Source organism: Coregonus lavaretus (genome assembly GCF_964263955.1).
Source record: "Coregonus lavaretus genome assembly, contig: HAP1_SCAFFOLD_7677, whole genome shotgun sequence".
NCBI lineage: Eukaryota > Metazoa > Chordata > Actinopteri > Salmoniformes > Salmonidae > Coregonus > Coregonus lavaretus.
Window position 1 is genome coordinate 1 of NW_028160331.1, and position 22,500 is coordinate 22,500.

Genomic DNA, 22,500 nt, shown 5'->3' on the forward strand with positions numbered 1-22,500 from the left:
GAGGGAGGGAGGGAGGGAGGGAGGGAGGGGAGGGAGGGAGGGAGGGAGGGAAATATGCAGGAGAATTAGGAACATACAATGATTTCTGTGTTTCAAAAATTGTGGATATACAAATCAGTAGGGTGTCCAATCAAAACGCATCTTTTGACCAATGGGTAAAATATGGCAATTGTTTAGATACTCCTCTAAGAAAACCAACGGTCTCTATCATAATCTGTTCTAAAGTTATTGGAGATTTTACCCTTGTAGGATGATGGACATGAATCAGGGTGACTAGATCACCCAGAGGAAATCAGGAAAATGTCATCTTGTCAGCTAGGCTGGATTAAGGCTACTGGCTACCTGGCAGGCTCACTTTCCCGTTGAACTCATCATCTTTCTTCTCCAATCCGCAGGACATAAAACAATATAGAGGTAAGATGGATATATCGATTTTGAGACACGACATGAGGTATTTTCTTATTTGAGTATAAGCTTTTCATATTAATTCGAAATCCCTTTTATTTTTCAAAGATTTCTCCAAAAAAACAAGCATATCTCGGTGAAATGTCAAACGGAGCACTGAACGTATACCAAGATTTTGATTTTCAAAGCCTTTTACATTTCATTCAGCTCGTGTCATGCTAATGTTGCTTTTTGCGACCCACGGAAACAACTTTGAAGACGACAACCACAAAATGTAAAATCCTGAAAAGTTGTTATGACAACCCTGCACCGCTTTGTCAACAGAGCTTGGTGCTTATTATCGGATGTATTAGGTTACGAAATCCAACTTTTTGGATATAATGTTAATGATATGTTAGAGAAAGACCCCACTGAATGATTCAGAACATGAATAATCATATTCGTCTTGGTAAAATGTATTTTATAACACAAGGAAGTAAAATGTCATCACTGTAGCGCTTTTTCACCCACTCTGGGCAGAGTGGGTGGACACCTTAAAATCAGTCATACAAATCAAGGATATTTGAATTGCATTGAGCTGAAAGAGAGAACTTATGGATCAAGGGTGTGTATGTGTGTGTGTGTGTGTGTGTGTGTGTGTGTGTGTGTGTGTGTGTGTGTGCTTCCATGAGTGTGTGTGCATGTGCGTCAGTGTGTGTGTGTTCTTACACTGGTATATATGGAGGAAGGTCTCTCCCAGCTTGCTGGTCAGTAGAGGTTCAGGAAGGTCTCTGAAGAACTGTTTAACCATGTCTGCTACGTCGTACGCTGACTGGTCCTCGTAACACACACTGTCAGGACTGGACTCACACTCTTGTCGCAACGCCTGGATACGAGACTTTACACCAGACTTACGGAACAGACCCACCTAGGAGAGGGAGAGAGAGGGAGAGAGGGAGAGAGGGAGAGAGGGAGAGAGGGAGAGAGGAGTAGAGGGAAAGAGGAGTAGAGGGAAAGAGGGGGAGCGGGAGAGTGGGGGAGAGGAGAGAGGGAGAGAGGGAGAGACGGAGAGAGCGAGAGAGGAGTAGAGGGAAAGAGGGGGAGCGGGAGAGTGGGGGAGAGGGAGAGTGGGGGAGAGGGAGAGGGAGAGAGGGGGAGAGGAGAGCGAAAGCGTTACACTACTGTCTCAATGCCCGGATACGAGACTTCACACCTGACTTACGCAACTGTGTGTGTGTGTGTGTGTGTGTGTGTGTGTGTGTGTGTGTGTACCTGGTCGAGGCAGTGCATAGTGAGATGTCTCAGGGCCTGCTGTAGACAAAGAGGTAGGGGGTAGCCACAGCGCTGTGTGTGAACGATGAGGGGAACACCAAACACGCTCCTCTCCCTGTAGTCAGGGACCTTCATCCGCTTCATAAACTTAGGGACAGACCTGGGAGAGAGAGAGTAGAGGAGGTGAGTGAGTGAGTGTGTGTGTGTGTGTGTGTGTGTGTGTGTGTGTAGTGTGTGTGTTATCGTGATCGTGTGTGTGTACAAGCGCATGCTTGCATTCATGTGTGTGTGTGCGTGTACCCACCAGGTCCAACCGTGTTTGTTAGACATGGAGTAATTCTCCATGATGGCTGTGAGTCGGAGCAGAGAGAACTTCTGGAGCAGGCTGAGCTGGCCTGCTGATTGGCTACTGATCTGCAGTGCGGAGCCTGATTGGCGCAGACGGTCAGAGAGGCGGAAGCTCGGCCACCGCAGACTGGAGGAAGGAAGGGAGGGAGGGAGGGGGGAGAGAGAGAGAGAGAGAGAGAGAGAGAGAGAGAGAGAGAGAGAGAGAGAGAGAGAGAGAGAGAGAGAGAGAGAGAGAGAGAGAGAGAAATGAAAGACAAGAAATGTAATCTCAGAGAGACTGACCAGGATACAGTACGTAAAGGTTACATTAGAGAGACAGACACTCACCGTGGTCTGGTAAGGGAAGCTCCTACTCCAGAGTCTCTCCTCTCTCTGGTCCCTGTAGACTCTATGTCATTCAGGGAGACCCCATCTCTCTCCCCCTCACTGGGCGTGGTCCTCCCATCTCTCTCCCCCTCACTGGGCGTGGTCCTCCCATCTCTCTCCCCCTCACTGGGCGTGGTCCTCCCCTCTCCCTCCCCCTCACCCTGCTCTCCCTCCCTCTCCTCACCCCGCTCTCCCTCCCCCTCATCCCCCGCCCCACCCTCCGGCAGCACGCCGCGACTCCAGTGGTCAACAATCTGCTGCAGCCCGCTGATGTGACTGATGATGTCATCCAGGTGGGGGAACAGGTTATCGTCTCGGTCCGCATCCAGCAGGTCACCTGTGGATGCGTACAGGTGAGACCCGGGGACATTGTCATACACACTGACCCTGCTGCCCCGCGGAGCTCCAGGACAGGGGGGCTTCTTGGACAGAGCCCAGGGGGAGCCTTTGCTGGGGTGGAGTGGGGAGGGAGAGGGGTTCTGGTGCTGGTGGTCAGTGGCCGGGGCTAGGCTCTCTATAGACAGGGCTTTGGGGAAGGTGCCTGGTTTATGGTTCTTGGGGATGTGGACCAGCAGGTCCTCGTAGGAGCGGTAGTGGTTCCTGCTGAACGGGCTCTGTTGTGCTTCAGTCCTCCGGCCATGGGGGGCGCCAGAGAGCAGCTCCATGTCTTCCAGATACATACTTCCTCTTTTAGGCCGAGGCTTGGAGACAGACTCCCTCACACTGGGACGCATGTAACTCACACCCTTGCTGCCGTTGCCGTGGGCGATAGGGGACGAGCTTTCGTCTGATTGGTGGGGAGGATGATGACTGTCCTCTGATTGATTGATGGGAACACAGTGGAGTGTCTGTAGCGCCTGGGGCTCCTCCCCATGTAGGACCGGCCCACTGATGACGAGCGGCGCCCGTCCACTTCCTGACTTCCTCCTGGAGGACGGCCCCCAGGTACGCATCATCTCCATGCGACGCAGGAAGGCCTTGGCCGGACTCCGCCCACCCTGGCCGTGACGGCTGCTTTTGATTGGTAGAGAGTTGTAGTGGGACATGTCTCTTGGAGGCTGGTAATAAAAAATAAAAAAATAAATAATAATAATAATAATACATTTAATCTATTTTGTGCTTTTCAAAACTCCTAAAGTCACTTCACATAAAATACATCAGCAAGATTAATAAAAAATCTATAAAATCACACGTTAAAATCAACAAAACAAAGACACAGGCCGTGTTCCATATGGCACCCTATTCCCTACTAAGTAGTGCACTACATATGTGCCCTATGGACCCTGGTCAAAAGTAGTGCACTACTGTAGTGTGTTAACCTAAAGAACTACACGGTTAATTATTCTATTGCATTACTACGGTTACCATTAACATTGATATGTGCAGGTTGCCGTATCAGGGGCAGGGTCATTAAGGCACGTCAATTCGTTCTGTTATTATTACTGGACAAAAAATATAAACGGAACATGCAACAATTTCAAAGATTTTACTGAGTTACAAGTCATAGGAAATCAGTTGTTCCAGGCTTTGATTTTTCCAAATTACGTTTTGAGGTTGGACTTTAGCACGTTAGAACGTAGGGCGCACCGATGGGTGTCACCTCGTTAGTCAGTATGGGTTACACCTGTGCTGGCTTGTCCATCTCGTTAGTGGGAAGGTGGTTCACCTGTGCTGACCCAGGTGCTATTTAAGAGAGGCTGGCCCAGCGCTCCAGTTGTCTTGAGAGATGTGGAGGGTTAAGACCTTTAGTTCCTGATTTGATTTGTATAAAAAACTTACTCTGCGTTTCCCTATTTTTGTTTTGCTCAACATTTTTGTTTTCTTCCTGTCTTTAAGTTTGGTTTTTCTTTTGTTTGCCTCACATAACATTTTGTGGGCGCTCCTAGTCGGTGTCTTTTAGGTCCCAGTTTGTCACAGATACCTTAAAAAAAAAATGTGTCACGTTATCTCTGTGCATTCAAATTGCCATTGATAAAATGCAAATGTGATCGTTGTACGTAGCTTATGCCTGCCTGCCCATACCATAACCCCACCGCCACCGTGGGGCACTCTGTTCACAACGTTGACATCAGCAAACCGCTCACCCACACGACGCCATACACATGGTCTGCAGTTGTGAGGCTGGTTGGACGTACTGCCAAATTCTCTAAAATGACATTGGAGGCGGCTTATGGTAGAGAAATGAACATTTAGTTATCTGGCAACAACTTTGGTGGATATTCCTGCATTCAGCATGCCAATTGCACGCTCCCTCAAAACTTGAGACATCTGTGGCATTGTGTTGTGACAAAACTGCACATTTTAGTGGCCTTTTATTGTCCCCAGCACAAGGTGCATCAGTGTAATGATCATGCTGTTTGATAAGCTTCTTGATATGCCACACCTGTCAGGTGGATGCATTATCTTGGCAAAGGAGAAACGCTCACTAACAGGGATGTAAACAAATCTGTGCACAAAATTTGAGCGAAATAAGCTTTTTGTGCATATGAAAAAATTCTGGGATCTTTTAATTCAGCTCATGAAACATGGGACCAACACTTAACATGTTGCGTTTATATTTTTGTTCAGTGTATTAAACTTGATGCTAAATATCATGGCTGCGTCTTGCCTCACATGTTAATTCATTCTGTACATGTCAATTCATTCTGTTATTAAACTTGATGCTAAACAGCATGGCTGCGTCTTGCCTCGTTAACATGCCACAGTAGTTATTGGCTGCGAGCTATAAAAATTGACTAAACTTGGGGGGCGGGGACAAAAAGGTTGTCGGTATGGTCCAGTTAGGACAAATGAACGAATTTAAACCTGACGTTGAGTTGAACCCATGGAACAATACATCGAAGCTAACTACGTCGAAGAAGACAAGCATGTAGCCATATCGCTAAGTGTACAAAAACATATGGACTACTACGAAATCTGGTTAAACCTAAGGATAAAACTTTTGATGAGATTAATGACATTCTAAAGGGACACTTGGAGCGAAAGCCATTGCTGAAAGGTTTCGTTTTAATCACTGCATTCAAAAGGCTGGTGATACAGTCAATAGGTTCGAGCAGTGTGCGGTTGCATTGTGAGTTCGGGGCAAATTCCCTGCGTGACAGGTTTGTTAGCGGAATTCGGAACGAAGCATGCCAAAGGAGGATAGATAGATAGACGTTTCGCGAGGGCTTTTGAGATCGCTCCGAGCGAGGAAACAGGGACTGTAAACAGCTGCACAATATGGACAACGAGGGAGCTGCAGCGAGAGGTCAAAGTGCAAGACAACAACCCACTGGGCACAGGCTGATTGAATCAATGTTGTTTCCACGTCATTTTAACAAAATTACGTTGAACCAATATGGCTCAGTTGATAGAGCATGGCGCTTGCAATGCCAGGGTTGTGGGTTCGATTCCCACGGGGGACCAGTACAAATGAAAACGTATGCACCTGCTCTGGATTAGAGTGTCTACTAAATGACTAAAACGTAAATGAATAGACGTTGAATTTACATCTGTGGGAAGGATCAAAAGAGGGAGGTAAGAGCCATTTGCCATTTCAAAGATGGTAAATAACAAAGTTGGCAAAGTGGGGCATGTTAAAAAGGCATGTCGAGCAAAGACACAAACTCAGCCAGAAAGGTAAAAAAAATACTACTAAGTGGCGACAGTTTAGTAAAGGTTGGTCAGGTGCCTTTTTACTGAGGAGTGGCTGAATATGTTGAGGAACCAGAACTGTCTCTTTCTCTACTGATGATAACAAGCTGTCATTCAGAGCAACGTTTACTGTGGATAAGAGGAGAAATACGGAAATTGACACTGGAGGTTGCAGTAAGCATCATTTTCACAGGAACTGTTTGCGAGTGCATTCCCACTGCCACTAGAGGGCACACACGTCAAACTAAGGACTTAAACTGGACATTGCTGTAATTGGACAAAATGGAGCAACGAGGATCAAAGTGAGAATCTACCAGTCATAGTTGTTAAAGGAGCTGGATCAGCTTTATGTGGAAGGAACTGGTTACAAAATCTGAACCTTAACTGGAAACCAATCAAACGTGAGTACAACTGAAACGCTTGAAAATGCTAAATCTATTCAGAAGGTGTTAGAGATGCATGTATCGTATCTGAAGATTATGCCTTTGTTAAATGTTTTTCATGACGAAATGGAATGTTGGTTGTTCAGGCCAAAGGGGGGAGGTTTTATGATGTTATTTGAAATGTGCCGCTTGGAGGGTGACGCCCGAGGGGAGACTGGTGATTGGCCAGAAGAGGGAGTAGCCCCTCCCTTTGCATTGTTTATAAATAGGGGGTAAACGATTAGACGGCAGAACGGCCATAGCAATCTGGGGAGCCGTTCTCCGGACATCGCGAGTCTGTATCTATGCTGTAGATTCGTGATTTTAATAAAAGCCTCTAACACGATGCAGTATGGCGAACTCTTTGTTGACAGCGATAATGGCCACCATTCATCATATACGACATAATGGCGCCCAACGTGGGGCCTGGGTTTGCGTCTCCTCCTTGTTTCAGTCAACCGCCGGCCTAACTCTCTCTGAGGGAAAAGGGTGAGTGTTCTTACCGCTTCGGAGGTTGTTAGATTGGATATGACTTGTGTACATTGAGGAGATGTTCCATTATGACCTGGCCTCAGGTGGCGTTATGGCTGTTAACTGGGAGTCTGAACGAAAATATTCTAAATTTGGTTGATGTGTAAACGCTGTTTACAACAATGGATTGTACCAATGGATTGGTAGAGAATAATGTTGGGAGATATCTGCATAATTAGGGCACCGGGGAATCTGGAAAAGCCCTCGAATCGAGGCGATTCATAGGAATGGGCCATAAAATCCTTGCAACGCGTTATGTGGTGTATGGTTAATTCAGGGAATTATTAAGCTGGATGGATTATATGTATGTTATATACTCATCGTATGGTTGACGAACTATAATGCTTGGGGTAACCTCTCTATGATTATCCAGAACTTACGGCAACACAAAGTTAGAAGGAGATATTATTGATAATCATGGAAAATGATTGGGCCACGGTGCGGGGTGTTCATTGGTATAGCTAGTAGGCCACAGTTGGCTAGAGGCTGAAGCTAAGGCTTGATTGTTTCAGGCCACGTGGTACATCGTTGTTCAGGCTAATCTTTGTAAGGCTAAAGTGTGAATCCTGCTATGGTGTACCTTAGGCTAAGCTAAAGGCTAATGCTACAGGTTAATTGTGTTGTGTGCTACATGCTAACGGATATCCTTAGAGATTCCGTTGCGACGGGTGAAAGTCTCTTAAACTTGTTTATGTGTTTGTAAGTCAGGTTATATGTTTTGTGAGCGCTGGTAAATGTTGTTTGATTATAAGGGGGAAATGGGGAATTACAGCTGGACTGTTATTATGTTTGGGGAGAGAGAGTAGAATCTTCCTTCCACGGTGAAATTGTATTGAGGAATGGGTATGCGCATGCGTTTAATTTTGCGACACGACACTACAGAAAGGGGAGTTTATGGCATGAGATTAGGGAACGTTTTGTTTTACGGCACCATGAGGGGATGCTGAAGTATGAGGTTAAAATGATATTTGCGCATGCGTGATTTTACGGGGCTAAAAACTACAACATGTGGTTATGTGCTAAGCCTACAAAGCACGGCATTATGGGTAAGGGTCATAGGTCCCATGTGACGCGGCAAGGGATAATAGTCACAGAATAAGAGAGATTTTGGGAAAAAATCTCTTAGGTGTTAAACGGCTGTTGGTCGGACGGGAAACTATTTGGCAAGATGTGGTAAAGTTATAAATCAAATATATGTTGACGGAGTATAATTAATTAAATTAAAAGACGATTAAAATTAAATGAAATGTTTTGGAGCGATCTATGTAATAAATGATATTTGCGCATGCGTGGGATTCTGCAAAACAACACATGGGGGCTGTAGGGAGACGGAGAAACACACAGACAGAGAGATTTTAGCACGAGTATTCTAGTTTAAAGATTGGTTAAAGATGAAACTTGTTTTGTAGCCTATTGAATTTATAAATTAGATATATGGTAGCGGATTATAATACATTTAATTAAATAATTAAATAACGGATTAACATAATGTTTTTGAGCGATCTATTTAGTTCTGAGTTTAGTCTTAGAGTGAATAACGTAGAACGAATGAATATTGAATGGTTGGAAATACTCGGTGATGGCATGAACTACTAAAAGCTGTTCTTGTGTCTTTGTCCCTTGTCATGAGAGACAGGAGAGAGGGGGAGTGAGGAGATACAGGAAGTGATCACGTCACGTGGCAGAGGATCAAGTCAAAAAAAGGTTTTGGTACTGATTATGGTTACAAAATCTTTCCCTAACAGGATATGTGATGTTATGACGATTTTACAAGGGGCTTGGCAAATTCTATTTCAATAAAAGTTACATTTTGGAGGCTATGTGCATCACTGGGATTTAATTACAGATGTGTTGGGAATCCAGGATGGATTGAGGATTCTTCTGTAAATTTATGATAATTAGAGCTAATGGAGCAAGGGGTTATGGGAATTGGAGTATTGTAGTATTGAAGGTTAGGCTTTGTTTATGGGTATTTTAGTCTGAAGATTACTAACTTGCATTTACTTGCATTTGATGGGTTGTGGTAATATACTCAACACTAATTGATAAATTGGTGATATAGGAATAAAAAAAATTGGTTTTAAATTATTCATAATTTTTAATTGAGTTTTTAATGGGTTTTTATTTTTAATTAAAGGGTTTTTGAATAAGGCATTTAATTGAATGTTTTTAATATTCATATTTTATTTTATTTAATTTTTTTTGGGAGGAGAAAAAAAAAAAAAAAATTTTTTTGTTTTTTTATTTTTTTTTGAAGGTTGTTAGGGTTATATTAATAATTTAAGGGGGGAAGCCTATATAACTTATACAGTCTAAAATAGGATAGTTCACAATAAAGGAATATAAAGGGCTTGGTATAGGGGAAAATTGATTAAAATAGTCATTTTTTAATCAAAGTAATCAAAGTCAGAAACAACGATGAAGATGAATTCAGAAGACGGAAGAAAACCGAGATGTTTGGGAACTTAAGGAGAAGAGGATGATGATGATGAGAGGTCATGCATGGGAGATGACTCTGTGATCAGAAGGAAGTGGCAAGAGAGGAAAGAAGGATACTGGAGACTTGATCTCTGATGAAAGTTGAACGCAGAAGGAGACAAGATATTCGAGTTCTGATGAAGAAAAGTAAGAAGATGATGGAAGATGATATTTCAAGAACAGAACTTAGAAGATAACCTTTGGAAGAATACTGATAGGTTCACAACGAGAAGAAACGGACGAAGAAAACTCTATCAAATACAACTTATAACTGGTGGTGGAGAAGAAGAAAATAAGTGTGGGTTATGAAGAATCAGAGTGAATCAAATCAACAATCACTGTTACAGCTTTAACTGAACAATATCAAAGGCAATTGTACCCGCCAAGGGGGGACCAGATGTTCCATATCGACTGTCAGTTTCTGGACAGACACAGAATTGGAGAAGAAGAAACAGAGGAAGATCAACGAGCAAGTGAAGATCACCTGTGCTTCAGGTGAACACTAAATATTCTAGAGTGCCGAGAATATCCGGAAGGGGTGCATTGCTGAGAGCCTTGATTAGAGAAGAAGAGAAAATAGCTAACAGTTGAAACCACCGGCCATTAGAAGTGATAGGGAATAGGGGAAAACTTATGTGTTCAGCCTAAAGAGGTTAAACATCTCATTAATTGATAACTAATTAGGATAGGGATTTTAGGTAGTACTTACTCTTAAAGTACTAATATTAGAAGATACTGTTATTGTAGTCTTGGGAAGAGAATTGAATTGTACAATAAGATGTCCACTAGACGACTGTCAGACAGTCTGTCTGAAAAGTTAATAGGGGTGACTGTTTATTTTGGGTTACATTCTTACACTAAGAGATTTGAGGTTAGGCTAAAAGGTGTTTAGTCGGTTTTGCCAAGTCTGTGTGTAATGAGTCAGAAGCAGGTGGGGAACTTTCCCAATCACATATTCTAAAATTTGGTGGTAAGAGATTTTGTCAATAAGTCAGGGGAAAAGGTTTTAAATGTTATGGGAGAAAAGATTAGATTAAAATAAGTTAGGGGTAGGCTAGGTTGAAGGGACTCGGAGACAGTAAGCTAAGTTTTAAAGTTAGTAGTGAGAGAGAACAGTAATGAATGACACTGTCCAGTAGGGAGATCAAGGTCATTATAGGTGTATTTTGTTATAATCAGGAGGTTTAAAGTTTAGAGGTAGAACTGAAAGGGGGAAAAAGGGACACTAGGGGTGATAGATGGAAGTACAAGGAAGGAGTTCAAAGTCTTATGGGAAAACTAGGAGTAAATAAGGACATTAACACTTCAGTTTATTAGAACAACAGGGAGAAGCAATTTAACTCTTTCAACATTGATAGGTATTAAAGTCATAAATATATCGCATTTGATTATAAGGGAACCAATACAGCACCAATTTGAGGGGAAAACACTTATTAGGGTTTAGGCTGGGGATGTTTCTCTCATGTGGAGAGATAATTATGGAGAATAAGTATTGTTATCAGGACCAGGAGTAAAAGGAGGTATAGTTTAGAAGAGGGTTAGGAGTGACTGTTCACTGATGTTGCGTAAGGTTACAGAGAAAGGTCAGGGAGAATATATGTGTACTTATTTAGGGGAAGCATTAGAATTTGTTCCGGTTAGGAATTATGGGTTAAAGGGCTATGTAATTCATAAAGTAACGCTTATAATGGAAGATTTGAAGTCTGTAAAACTTTCCACAGTCACAGAGGGAGTTAAGGATAAGTTTATTACAGTAGTCACTCCAACAGGGAATAATCGAATAGGATGTTGGTAGCTTTGCACTAGAAGTAATTAGGGTTGATACAGCAGCTAAATCAACTACTTTAAGGGTAACTTTGGAAGGGATTAATGATACTATGGCAATAGCAAATATAGGAGTATGATACTGACAACAATTGTTCTGAAATTAAAGAGGTAGCAAGAGGGACTCAGGAGGTTATGGTACGAATGGGGTTAAAATAGAGCAGATAGAAACAATATAGATTAATCTGAAATGGAGAATAGAGATTCATCATGGAAGCTGCAGTATGGGGTCTTTTGATTTTGATGACAGAGGGGGGGGGCATCTGATCAGTGCTGCTCGTTCCTCTGTTGTGGAAATTAGAGATAGATTAACTCATTCTGTGGGGTCAGTGAGGAATCTTGAGGGTCCATGTCTGTTGAGAATTCCATCCCGAACCTGTTAGACGGTTGCGCAGCCTCTGTCAGGTGTGGATCAGTTTTGAGCTTTGTCATGGCTGTGGAATTGGCAACAGTCATTGACAGATAAAATCAAAACAGTAGGGTTTAAGTGTTCTTGGGTGAAAAGATTACCCTATGAGCATTGGTTAGAGAGAAAGTAAAATCAGGTAATTGCAAACCCTGAAGTATTCAGGTGAAATATTGAGGGCTAAAAGTTGTGTTTGTTCTAATAAAACATATGAGGTAAGGGGTATGTTTATGGAAAGATCAGATTGGGATGTTAGATGATAACTTTGGATAAGCATGACCTTAAGGGTAGTAATGACAAATAATAGGTTACTTTTTATATATCAGGTAGTAAGAAGAGCAGGACTTTGATGGTTAAAAGATTAGCTTTTGACTGACAATGTGACTATGGGAATTTTAGAGGATAAGGGGAAATTATGATAGAGTATATTCTTACCCTATGGGGATAGGATGTTGTTACAGGTCAACGTTGAAGCTTCCATATGAGGTTTTACCATTATAAGAGGGATAGCATTGGACACAGCTAAATCTAGGGTTAAAAGGGTGACATTGCATTTACATTTTGGTCATTTAGCAGACACATGGCGACATGTCATAGTCTTCAAGCCTATCATTGAAGAATAAGTTTAAGGGAGAAGGGGGGACTTCATTCATGGTATGGTGTAACATTTGGGAAGATAATATTGATAAATATTAGTGTATTACTGTGAGTCCAGATAGTTCAGATAATATCACTGGGGTTATAGATGCATTGTAAGGGATGCATTTGAAAGGATTTGGTTGCAAGATCAATTAGGCCAGTAGGGGCAGTGATGGGTCAGATTCTAGTAGTTTAAGCTTTGATAACACTGTGTGATGTTTGTACTGACTTTTGAGAAAGTTATGAGATTGAGATAGGTTGGAGAAGTGGTGCCTGGAGACAACACTCAGATGCCGGTGTGGACTGTTCCTGATCTGGATAAAGATGGACAAGTGGAACTGAGGGATAAATATCATTTTGGATTATTTGATGATTTTTCAAATTCTTAGGTGAAATGGAGGTTTAATTTGAAAGTGTTTTTTGGGAAAGATACTGTTGGGTCGGTTATTTTCTTGTCATTCCAGAAGCATGTGGGAGAATATGTGGAGATTGGAATACTCAAACAAAGACAATATGACTGGAGGAGATGAAACAAGGAGGGTGTGGCTGATTCCATCATCAACAAGTCCATTGGAAGAGGACACTACAGGAAGAGGAAGTGTAGTGGACTACATTCCAGTGTCTGCAATGAAATATAGACATGTGTAATACATAATTGTGTCATATTCTTAGGTATTGATTTTAGTAGAATTATGTTTGATGTTATTGAATGCAGATGAGGATCGTAGATGCTTTTGTTTATTTCGATGGGGTTAGGGACAGAATGTTTAAGCAGGGAGAGATTCCCTTTCAGGTCCTATGGGTTGACCAGCCTGAGAGTGGATATTTATGGATAGGATTTTGTTTACATGGGTATTTAATTACATCATAGTTTCAAATGCATTTACATGAGTTATGAGGTTATCTGGAGTACCGACGGTGGTTGCCTGGGGCAGAGGGACGGTGAGAGAATTTTACTGTCTTGATTGATATGGATGGATGGCTGCTGGACAGTTTTTCGCTCTCACACTCCACAGAGATTTATTCATAATTCATAGTAATGTGTTCATACTTCATAAACAGTTGTTCATATGTCATAGTAATGTATTTACACTCCATAGAGATTTCTTCATGGGTCATAGTAATGTATTCACACTTCATAAACAGGTATTTCATAGAAAGGTATTTACACTCTAGAGGAGAATGTTTTTGGGTTTAAGGTTAAGAATATTCAATGAGATAAATGGTTAATAGTCATAATCTTATTCTGTTTGGTTTCGAGACGTTTATTTCGTCTCGAAAGGGGGGAATATCGTATCTGAAGATTATGCCTTTGTTAAATGTTTTTCATGACGAAATGGAATGTTGGTTGTTCAGGCCAAAGGGGGGAGGTTTTATGATGTTATTTGAAATGTGCCGCTTGGAGGGTGACGCCCGAGGGGAGACTGGTGATTGGCCAGAAGAGGGAGTAGCCCCTCCCTTTGCATTGTTTATAAATAGGGGGTAAACGATTAGACGGCAGAACGGCCATAGCAATCTGGGGAGCCGTTCTCCGGACATCGCGAGTCTGTATCTATGCTGTAGATTCGTGATTTTAATAAAAGCCTCTAACACGATGCAGTATGGCGAACTCTTTGTTGACAGCGATAATGGCCACCATTCATCATATACGACACATGCTAAAGCATTACAGGATGAGTTGGCGCACTTAAAAGTCATTAAAGCAACTATCCTAGTCAAACCTGATGTGCCTTCTATGTTCTATAAGAACCGCCCCATGCCATTTGCTATGAAAGAGTAACAATAGCTACAGAGACTAGAGAAGGCCGACATACTCACACCAGTGAAACATAGTGAGTAGGCCGCACTAGTAGTAACAGCTGGACAAATATATATTTTTTACCTCTATGGGATCGGTGTCCCGTATACGTGTCAGTTGAGCTAACGTAAGCTAATGTGATTAGCATGACTGTTGTAAGTAACAGCAAACTTTCCAGGACTTAGACATGTCTTACATGGGCAGAAAGCTTACATTCTTGTTAATCTAACTGCACTGTCCAATTTACAGTGGCTATTACAGTGAAAAAAATACCATGCTATTGTTTGAGAATAGTGCACAACAACAAAAAACTTATCACGGCAACTGGTTTGATACATTCACATCTGAAGGTAAATAATGTACTTACATTCAGTAATCTTGCTCTGATTTGTCATCCTAAGGGTCCCAGAGATAGAATGTAGCATAGTTTTGTTTGATAAAATCAATTTTTATATTCAAATGTAGGAACTGGGTTTTACAGTTTGAATCCCTGCTGTCTCTGGCTCCACACCCACCCCGCCCGGCCATCTAGATGTGTGAAAGTTAGTGTATAAGCTAATGATCCATCATGTATGACATTCCTGGGAGTGTGTAAATGTACATTTTGTATTACCATATCATTTTTGTATGTTCTCTATAGTTATGTACTTGAAAATGTTTCAATTGACCAATTCGGCACATTTGGGCAGACTTGATACAAAATAGTCCAGTATTGCAATGCTTCACTGGATCAATCTGAAACTTTGCACACACACTGCTGCAATCTAGTGGCCAAAACCTAAATTGCGGCTAAACTGCAATATTATATTGTGGCCTTTTTCTTGCATTTCAAAGATGATGGAACAAATAAATAAATAGAAAACGCATGTTTTTTTGTTTGTATTATCTTTTACCAGATCTAATGTGTTATATTCTCCTACATTAATTTCACATGTCCACAAACTTCAAAGTGTTTCCTTTCAAATGGTATCAAGAATATGCATATCCTTGCTTCAGGTCCTGAGCTACAGGCAGTTAGATTTGGGTATGTCATTTTAGGCGAAAATTGAAAAAAAAAGGGTCCGATCCTTAAGAGGATAATGAATCGGAGGTGAAAGATTTATGGCTCCTCCCGGACCAGGCCCAAATCCACGTCAATCGCATGAAAAGGAGAGGCCGATACAGGGGCCGCAGATCTGGGTGCTCAGTGAGAATTAGTCGGCGAGTGGATAATCCGCCTATACCATCCGTCCAACTGGCGATTCGCTGGAGAATAAAGTGGATGAGCACCGTTCGAGACTATCCTTCCAACGGGACATTAAAAAAACTGTAATATCGTATGTTTCACTGAGTCGTGGCTGACCGAGGACATGGATAATATACAGTTGGCTGGTAAGACGAGGGGTGGTGGTCTGTGTGTAGTGTGTCAACAACAGCTGGTGCGCGATCTCTAATATTAAGGAACTCTCGATTTCTATAAGCATGTCACGTGCCACCAGAGGAAAAAAAACTCTAGACCACCTTTATTCCACACACAGAGCAGCATGCAAAGCTCTCCCTCGCCCTCCATTTGGAAAATCTGACCATAATTCTATCCTCCGGATTCCTGCTTACAAGCAAAAACTCAAGCAGGAAGTACTAGTGACTCGCTCAATACGGAAGTGGTCAGATGACACGGAGGCTAAGCTACATGTTAAGCTACAGGACTGTTTTGCTAGCACAGACTGGAATATGTTCCGGGACTCATCTGATGGCATTGAGGAGTACACCACGTCAGTCAACGGCTTCATCAATAAGTGCATCGACGACGTCGTCCCCACAGTGACCGTACATATCCCAACCAGAAGCCAAGGATAGCAGGCAACATCCGCACTGAGCTAAAGGGTAGAGCTGCCGCTTTCAAGGAGCGGGACTCTAATCCGGATGCTTATAAGAAATCCCGCTACGCCCTTTAAACCATTAAACATTAAGCATTAATACAGGACTAAGATCGAATCCTACTACACCCATGGGTCGGTGCACAATTGGCCCAGCGTCGTCCAGGGTATGGGAGGGAATGGCCAGCAGGGATGTAGCTCAGTTGGTAGAGCATGGCGTTTGCAACGCCAGGGTTGTGGGTTCGATTCCCACGGGGGGCCAGTATAATTGTTTGTTTTTTTTTATTAAAAAATGTATGCACTCACTAACTGTAAGTCGCTCTGGATAAGAGCGTCTGCTAAATGACTAAAATGTAAATGTAAAATGTACACCCCTCTGACGCTCGTCGGGCTATCGGATTGGCTACCCGGCTTGCAAACTTTGGCTACCCGGACTATTTACATTGACCCCCTTTTTTACGCTGTTTATTATTTATGCATAGACACTTTACCCCTACGTACATATTACCTCAATTACCTCGACTAACCTGTACCCCCGCACATTGATTCGGTACCGGTACCCCCTGTATATAACCTATATTGTTATTTATTGTGTTACTGTTCTTTTTTTTTTTGTATTTGTTATAAAAATGTTTAGCTAAAAATATTTTCTCATAAAAAAGCTCTGCATTGTTGGTTAAGGGCTTGTAAGTAAGCATTTCATTTACATTTTAGTCATTTAGCAGACGCTCTTATCCAGAGCGACTTACAGTTAGTGAGTGCATACATTAAGTAAGGTAAGGTAAGGTCTACACCTGTTGTATTCAGAGCATGTGACAAATAACATTTGATTTGTGAAACGGGACACGCTTGTGTGGAGATTACAAAGGAACAGTGAATCAAGCAACAAACATTGAAATGTATCATTTACCGCGTATAGAGGAGATCATGGCAAGTGGAGGAAAACATTTCTCAAATATCGACCTGGCTACAGCTTATCAGCAGGTGTTGTTGGATGAAATACCCCACCATCAACACACAGGGACTTTTTTATGTTCACGAGGTTACCTTTCGGAGTAAGCTCCGCCCCTTCTATATTTCAGAGGACTATGGAACATCTTTTGAAGGATCTTGATGTAGTCGTCTGTTTGGATGATCTGTTAATCACAGGCCGGAACGAAAATGAGCATCTGAGGAACCTGCAACGTCTTCAGGGCTCAGAGTGAAAAAGTCCAAATGTGAGTTTGGGAAAACACGGATCGAGTATCAAGGTCACGTGCTGGATAGCATAGGAATTCACCCATCCACAGCGAAAATCAAAGCCATCCAGGGGGCACCTCCGCCTACCAACGTGAAGGAGCTGAAGTAATCCAGGTGCAGTTTCGCCTACCAACGTGAAGGAGATGAGGTAATCCAGGTGTAGTTTCGCCTACCAACGTGAAGGAGCTGAGGTAATCCAGGTGCAGTTTCGCCTACCAACGTGAAGGAGCTGAGGTAATCCAGGTGTAGCTTCGCCTACCAACGTGAAGGAGCTGAGGTAATCCAGGTGCAGCTTCGCCTACCAACGTGAAGGAGCTGAGGTAATCCAGGTGCAGTTTCGCCTACCAACGTGAAGGAGCTGAGGTAATCCAGGTGTAGCTTCGCCTACCAACGTGAAGGAGCTGAGGTAATCCAGGTGCAGTTTCGCCTACCAACGTGAAGGAGCTGAGGTAATCCAGGTGCAGTTTCGCCTACCAACGTGAAGGAGCTGAGGTAATCCAGGTGCAGTTTCGCCTACCAACGTGAAGGAGCTGAGGTAATCCAGGTGTAGCTTCGCCTACCAGCGTGAAGGAGCTGAGGTAATCCAGGTGCAGTTTCGCCTACCAACGTGAAGGAGCTGAGGTAATCCAGGTGTAGCTTCGCCTACCAACGTGAAGGAGCTGAGGTAATCCAGGGGGCACCTCCGCCTACCAACGTGAAGGAGCTGAGGTAATACAGGTGTAGCTTCGCCTACCAACGTGAAGGAGCTGAGGTAATCCAGGTGCAGCTTCGCCTACCAACGTGAAGGAGCGAACAGCCTTTCTGGGTCTTGTTAACTACTATGGACATTTTGTGCCACAGCAAAGCCACTGTACAGGTTGCTGAGAGAACAAGTGACCTGGCGTTGGAAACAACAGGAACATGATGCCTTCAACAAATGCAAAGAACTGTGATCAGGTCTTAGTCCACTAGGACTCAAAACTACCCCGTCATCCAGCACATCATGTCCAATGGAGATCAACGCCCCATTGCATACGCATCCAGGACTTTATTCCCAGTCGAGAAAAAATACTCACAGATTGAAAAGGAAGCCTTGGGACTAATACGGTACAGTGCATTCGGAAAGTATTCAGACCCCTTGACTTTTTCCACATTTTGTTACGTTACAGCCTTATTCTAAAGTTGATTAAATAGTTTTTTCCCCCTCATCAATCTACACACAATACCCCATAATGACAAAGCAAAAACAGGTTTTTAGAAATCTTTGCAAATGTATTAAAAAAATAACATCAACTGAAATATCACATTTACATAAGTATTCAGACACTTTACTCAGTACTTTGTTGAAGCACCTTTGGCAGCAATTACAGCCTTGAGTCTTGTTGGGTATGACGCTACAATCTTGGCACACCAATATTTGGGGAGTTTCTCCCATTCTTCTCTGCAGATCCTCTCAAGCTCTGTCAGGTTTAATGTGGAGCGTCGCCGCACAGCTATTTTCAGGTCTCTCCAGAGATGTTAGATCGGGTTCAAGTCCGGGCTCTGGCTGGGCCACTCAAGGACATTCAGAGACTTGTCCCGAAGCCACTCCTGCGTTGTCTTGGCTGCTTAGGGAATCATGCACTCCACCACCACGCCTGGACACCCAGCTTCAAACTGGCTGGCAGAGAGGTATGTTCAGACGGCTGGCAGAGAGGTATGTTCAGACGGCTGGCAGAGAGGTATGTTCAGACGGCTGGCAGAGAGGTATGTTCAGACTGGCTGGCAGAGAGGTATGTTCAGACTGGCTGGCAGAGTGGTATGTTCAGACGGCTGGCAGAGAGGTATGTTCAGACGGCTGGCAGAGAGGTATGTTCAGACGGCTGGCAGAGAGGTATGTTCAGACGGCTGGCAGAGAGGTATGTTCAGACGGCTGGCAGAGGTACGTTTAGACTGGCTGGCAGAGCGCTACGTTCAGACATTAAAAAATGCCATGAAAAAGCTTGGGTTTGTCACACAACAGACATGTCCAGTATCGTACTGACACAACAGACATGTCCAGTATCGTACTGACATGGCTGACATGGCTGATGACCAGGGCTCGATGTGTGAGAAAACACTGGGGTACAATAACACTCAACAGGTGAGACAAGAACATTAAAACCAAGACATACACAGTCCGCATCGCTCTCACAGGGTATTCAGACCATTACAGCCATTACAGACTTTTATACACACTTTACTCTCTTTTATTTTATAGTACTATACAGTATTATATATATATATATATATATATATATTACAGTATATATATGATTACTGCATTGTTGGGAAAATAAAGACATTTCACCGTACTTGTCCACGTGATAATAAAAACTTGAAGCTTGAAGAGACAAAGAACTGTTGTGATGTGAAAAAGACACATATGATGCCAAACTGTTCATTTTTTATATGACACATTGAAATGTTAACAGGTTTAAAAGAGAAACTCTCTTTTAGTTGTTTAAAGTATAAGCATTTAGTGGGACTCATTCAGTACTGTATCTCAGACTAAAAGGTGGATGATGTAGTGTATTATCTCTAAAAGGTGGATGATGGTAGTGTATTATCTCTAAAAGGTGGATGATGGTAGTGTATTATCTCTAAAAGGTGGATGATGGTAGTGTATTATCTCTAAAAGGTGGATGATGTAGTGTATTATCTCTAAAAGGTGGATGATGGTAGTGTATTATCTCTAAAAGGTGGATGATGTAGTGTATTATCTCTAAAAGGTGGATGATGTAGTGTATTATCTCTAAAAGGTGGATGATGGTAGTGTATTATCTCTAAAAGGTGGATGATGGTAGTGTATTATCTCTAAAAGGTGGATGATGTAGTGTATTATCTCTAAAAGGTGGATGATGGTAGTGTATTATCTCTAAAAGGTGGATGATGTAGTGTATTATCTCTAAAAGGTGGATGATGGTAGTGTATTATCTCTAAAAGGTGGATGATGGTAGTGTATTATCTCTAAAAGGTGGATGATGTAGTGTATTATCTCTAAAAGGTGGATGATGTAGTGTATTATCTCTAAAAGGTGGATGATGGTAGTGTATTATCTCTAAAAGGTGGATGATGTAGTGTATTATCTCTAAAAGGTGGATGATGGTAGTGTATTATCTCTAAAAGGTGGATGATGTAGTGTATTATCTCTAAAAGGTGGATGATGTAGTGTAGTGTAGTGTATTGACCTAAACAACTACATGCATTATTACAAATACCATTTATTTACATTTACGTTAGTCATTTAGCAGACGCTGTTATCCAGAGCCACGTACAGTTAGTGCATTCATCTTAAGATAGCTAGGTGGGACAACCACATATCACAGCCAAGAGACCAAAAGTGGCAGAACGGAGTGTTTGGGTTGGGATGTAGGGTTTGAATCGTAGCAGTTCCTCTCACTGCTCCGTAGGCCAGTGCCATGGTTTTGTAGTGGACGTGAGGTTTGACTGGAAGCCAGTGGAGTATACGGAAAGCGGGGTGACATGAGAGAACATGGGAAGGTTGAACACCAGACGGGAGTTGTCGACCGTGATGGAGAGGTCTTGGAGCGGGCAAGACTTCCCCGGGAGGAAGAGCAGCTCCGTCTTGGTACGTGCAGGTTGCCGTACCGGGGTCAGGTCAAAGTGCATTAAGCTCACTTATTAAACTTGACGCTAAAAAGCATGGCTGCGCCTTGCCTCGTTAATATACCACAACTACATAGGGAACAAGTGGCCCAATGTGCTCCATTCAAAAGTGGTGCACTACATAGGGAATAGGCTGTCATTTGGGAGGCAGACATAAAGACAGACTAACCTGGTAGGGCCCTGCCAGCGAGGCCATAGAGACAGAGTCAGGCAGCATGGCTCCCAGAGAGTCTTGACTGTGCAGAGAGGATATATCCGTGATCTCTGGTTCGCTCAGGTCCGTCAGGACGCTCTCGCTGCTCACCGTGCTCCTCAGCAGCCCCTCCCCCTGGCACCCCTCAGGGCTGCTTTCATTGGGCGAGCCCAGCAGGAAGTGCATGTCCTGGAGGCGGGACCAGCGCCGGCTGTTCCATTCAAAGGTCCATCTCTTACTGATGGCCAGCGGGTCGTCCTCGTCTGAATCATCAGTCTGGAGAGAGGGAGAGAGAGAGTGTAGTATAGTATAGTGGTCTGTCCTACTGCAAGACACATTCCATCAATATAAATCTACTGTCCTAACAGACCAGGGTCAGTCACATAAAACACTTCATAGCTGGAGTTTAAACATGGGCCTGATATCGTCAAAGTCAGTTCTGTGCGATCAAAAGCATTGGTTGTGCTCATTGAATGGTGCTATATCCATAATTTACCACAAGGTGGCAGCACTGATTTAGTTTTTCTGAATGGGAACCATGCACAGTACAGGCCTCTGAAATGTGAAAGTCTGCAGCATTTTGCATTTTTTCACTGATTCATGCGTATCAATGCTTCGGTCACAAAAAAACATACACAACTGTTAACAGATTTCCTCTTTTACCCAGACATTCATTCAAATGTCCTCTTTTACCCAGACATTCATTCAAATGTCCTCTTTTACCCAGACATTCATTCAGATTTCCTCTTTTACCCAGACATTCATGTCGGTTTGGAGATAATAAAAGAGAAGAAAGATGGAGAGATTACTGACTTTCTTCCTGGGGTGGCTGATGTCTAGTTTCATGGAGCAACACTTGTTCAGGGTGTTAAGACGTCTGAAACAACCGAGAGAGATACAGTTCTTATGTCACAGAGAGATACAGTTCTAATGTCACAGAGAGATACAGTTCTAATGTCACAGAGAGATACAGTTCTTATGTCACAGAGAGATACAGTTCTAATGTCACAGGGATAGTTATGTCACAGAGAGATACAGTTCTTATGCCACAGAGATAGTTATGTCACAGAGAGATACAGTTCTAATGTCACAGAGATAGTTATGTCACAGAGAGATACAGTTCTAATGTCACAGAGAGATACAGTTCTAATGTCACAGAGAGATACAGTTCTGCTGATACCATCAGCTCTACTGTCCAATAGGAACTCTGATGCTGTGTCTTAAATGGCACCCTAATTGGCACCCTAACTATTTTACAGTGCACTACTTTTGACATGGGCCATTAAGCCCAAACAGCCAATTAGCTATCCAGTTAGCATTCTATGAATAGCGTTAGCCTGAATAGAGGCTAGTGTTTAACTTCCTGCTGAACTAAATGGTCCTCGGACCGCTCTCTAGCATTCTTAGCTCTGGAACTAACAGTATGCTAACGCTACGTTACTACTCCACCATACACCAGATAACACAGTGTATGTTACCTTTCA

General features: G+C 42.8%; 1 protein-coding gene across 1 annotated transcript in view; it reads right to left on the reverse strand.

The window, feature by feature from the left end:
- Window positions 1-1,113: 1,113 nt before the first annotated feature.
- LOC311121919 (stAR-related lipid transfer protein 13-like) overlaps window positions 1,114-22,500 on the reverse strand; it is a gene marked incomplete at both ends in the record, with an annotated part of 21,607 nt that continues 220 nt past the window's right edge. Inside the window, 6 exons of the mRNA XM_084196351.1 lie at window positions 1,114-1,312; window positions 1,657-1,816; window positions 1,961-2,131; window positions 2,332-3,428; window positions 20,993-21,292; window positions 21,830-21,893. Coding sequence (XP_084052477.1) covers window positions 1,114-1,312; window positions 1,657-1,816; window positions 1,961-2,131; window positions 2,332-3,428; window positions 20,993-21,292; window positions 21,830-21,893 — 1,991 coding nt within the window. The remainder of the gene's footprint in view (window positions 1,313-1,656; window positions 1,817-1,960; window positions 2,132-2,331; window positions 3,429-20,992; window positions 21,293-21,829; window positions 21,894-22,500) is intronic.